The following is a 7543-nucleotide window of genomic DNA, read 5'->3' on the forward strand; positions in this document are numbered from 1 at the left end:
GCTGGTCCATTGTATTCATCCTAAAATTCAAGAGAAAAAAGGACCAGAAAGAAGATATATAAAAGGTGTCGTCTTTAGCCACCTTAGTCCTTGGCTAACTAAAGAATAAGTGCTTACTTAGTTTCGGAATGATTACAAGTCGTCGTTTTCCCATGAAAACAAGTCGTGCAGAATTTTCTTCCCCATAAATCTGTGTCTAACACCGAAAAGAGTTAGACAGTGGAAAAATAAGTGCTCTCTATCGTTTCAAATTCTTCCTCGTCTTGACAAAGACCAACCCACTTAGAAGTCATTACCCCTACAATACAGTGACCTGTGATTAATCCCACCACAAGTGTTGGTTCTGATCTCCCCACAGATGTTAGCGACCTTGGTCTCTCTTTTTAGAGAGCACCGGCCAAAATTTGAATTCTCTTCCATTTAGCCAGTTTCGTTTAAATCTCCCAGAGTAATGTTTATGTATTACTCGGAAGAAGTGGCGCAATGGTGGCTTCACCCAGTTCCTGATCTCTAGATCGTTTGTTAATTCATTGGCCGATTCATTGCCACAGATATTGCAATGACCTGGAACCCAACAAAGCTTAATAGACGACTTTACTTTTCCCAGTGCCAGCAGATCAATGGCTTTTTTGTTGGCAAAGATCTCTGTCGGAATGCGCAGTAGACGTTCTTTAGCTTGAAGAAATTTCTTACAATCAGGCTTTCGCAGAAGACCCCTGCACCCTTTCCATTCTATATCTTTGAAGAATCAGTGTAGACGGCTGTACCATTGAAAAGTTGGTCTGTTCCGGTTCCAGACATCCCTCGGAAATACGGATGTTCAGTGAATCGAAGTTCAGCCTCGATTATATGTAGTACTGGCTGTCTATTCCTCTAGACTAGACTTAGGGGATTTAAGTTCTGTAGAGTGTCTAGGTACGGTGTAGATTATGGTATGTTCCGAAATGTCCTGTAATCAGTAGAGATGCGAAAATAGGCTCAACGTGACCCCAGGCAGCATAGGTGGCGAAAGCTTTGTGAGTTTCCGCTTACTCTTAAGGAGAACGAGCATAGGCTGTTGCCACGTGCCCACAATTATAGTACGCCAAGGGCAGGAAAATTAAAGTTGGCTTCAGAATAGACGTTTAATAACAATGTTATTTCATTTGAGGCTGCCCGGAGGAAGTATGTAGTGGGATTCAGAAAAATCCAACTGAAATTAGAGTTTGTGAAGAACGTTGAAAGGTGAAATTAAAAAATTTAAGCCCAGGCTATGGTTGGTTGGTTTAAGAATACTTAGCTACAAGGAATTCGGAAACTGCTTCCCTCGAAGACCTTTGATTAATTGTGTTCATCCTATGAAAAATGGGGTTGTTGGTGATAGGAAAGACAGGAAAAGAGAAGGAAGGCTTTATAGAGAGAAGTACAATTAGCAGTGGTCTGCTAAACCAGGAAATTGATTTGACAAACTTGTAGATAATGATGGGATCTATGTTTGAAAAGAACGTTATCCCATCTTGAGGTCTGATATAAAGAATGGACAAATATTCCATTTGGAAGGAACTTGAAAATTAAAAAAAAATCCCCAAACTACCATTTAAATGTAAACCGTTATTTGGGGACTATACGAAGACGTGGACCTGCATACGAACTTCAAACAAGAAATTTGAAAAAAAATTCCAGTGAAAAATGTCTCTAAAATCTATAAAATACCGAATATCAGGAGGTATCGTTACATGGGGGCCTGCATACAAACAATTTTGTCATAGGCTGTAGTACCAATTACGAACTTCAAATACGAGTTTTGAAATAATTCCGGTAAACAATGTCGCTAAAATCCTGAAAATACCGAATATCGGGAAGAACCGTTATATGGGAGCTATACAAAGACGTGGACCGACATGGCCCATTTACGAACTTAACCTGCCTACTGGTAAACTATGCATGTATGCCAAATTTTTGCTTTCTATCTCAATAAGTACGAAAGATATCGTGATTACAACAGACAGGCAGACGGAAAGACAGACACGCAGATAGATAGACGGACATCGCTAAATCGTCTTAGAAGTTTACGCTGATCTAGAATATATATACTTTGTAGGGTCTGTTATGAATGTTTCGAGGAGTTGCAAACGGAATGACAAAGAATGGCGGAGGGTAAAAACAGCATTTTTCACAGCCAAGGATTATGATGCTCCATATACCCCACTATAGAAATAGATAGATGTTACATGTTTCCTAAACGCCCACAGTATACAATAAATCCTGGCTTCTGACTCCAACTCGAATCTCTTCTCCATTTAATTCTATAACATCATCATTGATGTCTGATGGCTAAAGGCACAAAAAAACAGAAACATGAATTACAAAATAAAAACTGAACTGAAGGCACAATAAAAGTTTAAGTGTAAATAAACATGTCTCAAGTAGAGACAGAAAAGCGATATTATCGACGGCAAGAAGGCATTCACATATCGCTCGTTCTTCGCTCTACTTAGTGAATATATATATATATATATATATATATATATATATATATATATATATATATATATATGAGTCACAAGCTAATCGCCTTCTTAGTACTTGACTATGCTCATCATGATGATGACGTTGATGTTAATGATGATGACTTACCATATTTGTCCAAGTATTAAAGGCGGCAATTGTGATTGCAAGAAGAAGCCCTTCGCCTGGCCGCCGGTAACAAAACCATTCTGCGGCTGCAGAGCCTTAAATTGCTCCACATATTTCAGCTTTTCTCGTTGTGTAATAATCCAGGGATCCGTTGCTGGATTCATGGTGGATATTTGATTGTGGCCGCTGTTGTTGTTGTTACTGTCGCTGCTGCTGGTACGGTCGATGTAATTGCTAACTATTTTTAGGCAATTCTAATTTCCGGTTAATCAAAAAAGAAATTCTGCCGCTTCTTCTACTTAAATATGAATATGATGCTGGGGATGAGACCAGAATGAGAACAAGAAGATTTCGTTTGCTATTATTCGTCTTCCTCTTCGTTGTGGGGGATGGAGGGATGGATGGCTGCTGGTTGGCTTTTTGTTTGTTCTAATTTCTAGATTTCTAAAGTTTTACATCAGAATGTGGCTGTTGCTGGTGGTGGTGATGCTGCTGCTGCTTTTGCTGCTCATATGACACATCGGCAAAATTTGGGGCAACAAATGCACTTTGATGTGACACACTTTGGCTTCTTCCGCTGCTGGATGTGCTGAGTGGTTGGTTGTGAGGACAACGACACCCTTCTACAATGCTGTTAGTTCCTTGCTATTCTCCAACTAGAATATATGTCTTTCATGCAGGGAATACCAAGAGGCGTTTGTTCTGGTTGTTTGTCTTTTTTTGTAGGATTTTCTTTTAAGTCTTTCAGACTATGTTGAGATCTCTCTATAGGAATTTTCTTGTCGACACTGAGATTGATTGGTAAAAATGTGTATGGCAGGCGGTCGCTGTTGCTACTAATTTTGCTGGCTTTTGGGAAGAGGTCAGGATACACACGCACGCAGAGGATTTATTTGATAGTTTCTTCTTGTTCTTACTACTATTATGGGTAATTATTTAGCTATATTTTTTGTTGTTTTTTGGTGCTATTGCAGTTGTACTACTTTTTTTCTATTCCTTATGCTTGGCCCTGCTACAACTGGTGTTTTGTTGTTGTTGTTGTTTTATTCCCTCTGTTGTCGTACGTTCGACTGCGTTTGCGTTTAGACTCCCACCACCCGCAACAAAATATGATGTGGGTTCTCAACTCGTTACTCTCTTTCTCTCTCCACCAACGCCTCCTACGGAATTTCTCTGCTGCTGCTTCTTCTTCTTCTTTTACAACTGGTCTGGTGTTATTAATGGTTATTATTTCGTTAAAGTTATTCGTTTGCTGCTCTTGCCTATGCCGCCACTCATTCACTGCCTACGTTGACGTCGATGCTGACGTTGTCAGAGAGAGGAGAGTTATTACAGAAAGGCAAAAACTCATTTACACACTACTCTCGGTCTCTGCTATTGACACTGATGTTGCTACTGCTGCTGCTCTTGTTGTTACGACGACTGCACTGCGACTGCTGAAAGTACCGAACCGAAAGGAAAAATGTACGTTATGTTGTGTATCCAAAGACATTTCAATGGACGAAGGATGTGTGTGTGAAAAAATCAGTATAATTTAGCACAAAAGAAAAAAAAAAAGAAAATACCAAAAATTATACAAATTTTTTCCACATAATTTCAACTTTTTTTTTTGAAACACAATGAATGACGCTATGTGCTCTCTGTTATCGTTTAAACAAATTTGAGTTATTTTTTTACAATAACACAACCATTCTCATTTAATGCTTTTTGAGCAACGAAGAAGACGACGACGACTTTGTTATAGATTTTTTTCTACTTTCTTTTCACAAGCAAAACGAAGATTTTCTAATGCACATTTTCACATTGTATTTGCGGATATTTTCATTTGATTTTCCATTAAATCATTAGTACACTCACTTAATTTCACAAATTCGAGATATATTCCTTTCAATTCTAATATGGGAAACAAAAATAATTCATTTAATTTCGCTCTCTTTGCAGGAATATCTTTTTCGCGTGTATATGAATTGAAAATTTTTTCTACTACTGGCACAAACGTCACTTTTCTAATCAATAAATCAATGGAAGAGTGTTGCCAGATGTTGGAAGAGTTATGACTGTCACGATTGTAGTTAGTACAAGACGTGTCGTAATTTGGAGTTCATTTAAGGGACTGGATTTACATGTAAAGGAATTTTGGAGTGATAAAGCTGAAATTTAGAATCATTATGAACGAGAACCCTATTTATTAAACATTTGACAAGGTATATTACAGAAAATGCAGAGGACAAGCTTGTTTGGAATGAGATTATATTCTTAATTATCTTTGTAACTCCTCGAAATAAGCATTTTAGACCCCACAAACGGGAATTCTATGTCAATATAGCTATATCCGTCTTTGGGAATTACTCATAATAGAAACCACATCCAATCACAAAAAATTTCTTATCATATAACCTATAACATATATATAACCTACATCCCTTTATTCCGTATTTTGATTATTTCAGCCACACTTTTCACCAGAATTATTTCAAATTTTGAATTTAAAGATGCCAGTTGGTATAACTTCCTACGACCCGAAATTATGTATGAAGGCTCGAAATTTCGTATGGCCATCATAAAATGGAAACTCCCAAAAAAATATATGGTTACATGGAGTCTACGAAATAGATGTGTCGATGCGGCTACTTGCATTCTTCTGCCATAGTCTGGAGTCAAGTATCGCATCGACACAGCTGCTGAAACAATAAACTTTCAAACCAATTTTGAAATTGAACATTTTGAATGAAAAATTATTCAAATTTGTAAACATTGTTGAAAATGCATATGCAAAAAATGCAAAATGCATGGTGTCGTATAAGAAAACTTATAAAAAACTACTTAGTTTAAAAAAAAATAATTAAAAAACATGGTTGGAGTGCCGACATGGCATTAAAAAGCTGTTAAACAACTCAAGCATATGCTTGATATTTACCGTAACACAAAATTTCCATCTGGCAACATTGTATGTTATTCTGTCAAATCACAATCACAACAATCGGTTGTTGCACGTGTTTTTCCCCGTAGATTTATTTCATTAAGGAATTTAAAACAAAATTTTTAAATAAAAATGTCCACAACTTCAGAAGATGAAGAAAACGTTGTTAGCGGCGAAGAAGAAGAGGAGGAGGATAGTGATGTTGGTGAGGAGGAACAAGACGATGAGTCGGCTGGATCTGAAAATGAGGAAGACGAAGATGAACAAGTCTCGAACAATCATGACAACGGCAACGCTGATGTAGTCAATGGCAATGATGAGAAGCCGGAAAAAGAATTGACTTGGAAGGAGTTGGTAAATACAATGAAAATATCTGCAAAAATAATTTAATTCAAGTTGGTAAATTATCATTCTAGGGCCTAAATGAAACTCTGTGTAAGGCCTGTGAAGAGCTTAAATGGAAGGCACCCTCAAAGATTCAAAAAGAAGCCATTCCAGTGGCTCTACAGGGTAAAGATGTTATTGGTCTGGCCGAAACTGGTTCGGGAAAGACGGGAGCCTTTGCATTGCCCATATTGCATGCGCTGCTGGAAAATCCCCAGAGATATTTTGCCTTGATTTTGACACCAACACGTGAATTGGCTTTTCAAATATCGGAACAATTTGAGGCTTTGGGTGAGTGATGGTGAACAAACAGTGTTTAAGCCCGGACTAAATTCCCTAAATTTTTCAGGAAGCTCTATTGGTGTGAAATGCTGTGTTGTTGTTGGTGGCATGGATATGGTATCACAAGCCCTGCAACTGGGTAAAAAGCCTCATATTATTATTGCCACTCCCGGTCGTTTGGTAGATCATTTGGAGAATCTAAAAGGCTTCAACTTGAAAGCCATTAAATATCTTGTCATGGACGAGGCTGATCGTATTCTCAACATGGACTTTGAAGTGGAGTTGGATAAAATCCTTAAAGTACTGCCAAAGGAGAGGAGAACATTTTTGTTCAGTGCCACAATGACGAAAAAGGTAAAGAAACTCCAAAGAGCCTCACTGAAGGACCCTGTCAAAGTGGAGGTGTCAAATAAGTACCAAACTGTGGAACAACTGCAACAATACTACATTTTCATACCGGTGAAATATAAGGACGTCTACTTGGTGCATATACTCAACGAATTGGCCGGCAACAGTTTCATGATCTTCTGCAGTACATGCAATAATACCGTCAAAACGGCTCTCATGTTAAGAGCATTGGGTTTGGCAGCCATTCCCTTGCACGGACAAATGTCACAGAATAAACGTTTGGCAGCCCTCAATAAATTCAAAGCGAAAAATCGTTCTATACTCATTTCCACCGATGTCGCCTCCAGAGGTCTGGATATACCCCATGTAGATGTGGTATTAAATTTCGATATACCCACACACAGTAAAGATTACATACATCGTGTGGGCCGTACCGCAAGAGCTGGACGTTCGGGTAAAGCCATAACATTTGTCACCCAATACGATGTGGAATTGTATCAACGTATCGAACATTTGTTGGGCAAACAATTGCCCCTGTACAAGTGTGAAGAGGATGAGGTAATGGCCCTGCAAGAACGTGTCAGTGAAGCTCAGCGCACTGCCAAATTGGAACTTAAGGATATTGAGGAGTCGAAAGGTGCCAAGGGTCGTTTTAAGAAAGGTGATGGCGGTGATGATTTTGATGATTCAGAACAATTCACGGGTGCCCGTAAACGTCTTAAGACCGGCGGCGGCGGTGGTGGTAAAAATAATTGGAAAAAGGCCAAAAGGAAGTAGAGGAAATATTCCGATTGTATGTTTGTTTCTTGTATTTTACAAATATCAGATTAGATTATAGGCATATTTTATATGAATCAAACTTGTAAAAGAAAATATATAGAGAAAATATATTTTTGAAAAACAGAAGATAAATGTTTCACAAGACGACGGAAGTATGTTCTTTAAAAATGTGGTATCAGAGATAAGGCAAAGAATTTGCCTCCTTTGGCACGA

At 38.3% G+C, this 7543-nt stretch overlaps 2 protein-coding genes across 5 annotated transcripts in view; one reads left to right on the top strand and one right to left on the bottom strand.

The window, feature by feature from the left end:
* LOC101895758 (intersectin-1) overlaps positions 1-4617 on the bottom strand; it is a 38401-nt gene extending 33784 nt beyond the window's left edge. For 3 of the 4 annotated variants that reach the window (XM_059124778.1, XM_011292584.3, XM_011292576.3), the window contains exons 1-2: positions 4474-4617; positions 2617-4052 (exon numbers count right to left, since the gene is read on the bottom strand). In XM_059124778.1, coding sequence (XP_058980761.1) covers positions 2617-2780 — 164 coding nt within the window. In that variant the 5' untranslated portion in view covers positions 2781-4052; positions 4474-4617. The remainder of the gene's footprint in view (positions 1-2616; positions 4053-4473) is intronic. The other variant, XM_059124777.1, reaches the window with a different exon arrangement.
* Positions 4618-5562: 945 nt separating this feature from the next.
* Positions 5563-7462, top strand: LOC101895583 (ATP-dependent RNA helicase DDX47). Its single transcript, XM_005175164.4, has 3 exons — positions 5563-5890; positions 5953-6211; positions 6270-7462. Exons 1-3 carry the CDS (start codon positions 5669-5671, stop codon positions 7325-7327), a joined length of 1539 nt encoding a protein of 512 aa, XP_005175221.1. The 5' UTR covers positions 5563-5668; the 3' UTR covers positions 7328-7462.
* Positions 7463-7543: the final 81 nt, after the last annotated feature.

The sequence above is a fragment of the Musca domestica genome, unplaced genomic scaffold, assembly GCF_030504385.1.
Source record: "Musca domestica strain aabys unplaced genomic scaffold, Musca_domestica.polishedcontigs.V.1.1 3, whole genome shotgun sequence".
Lineage (NCBI taxonomy): Eukaryota > Metazoa > Arthropoda > Insecta > Diptera > Muscidae > Musca > Musca domestica.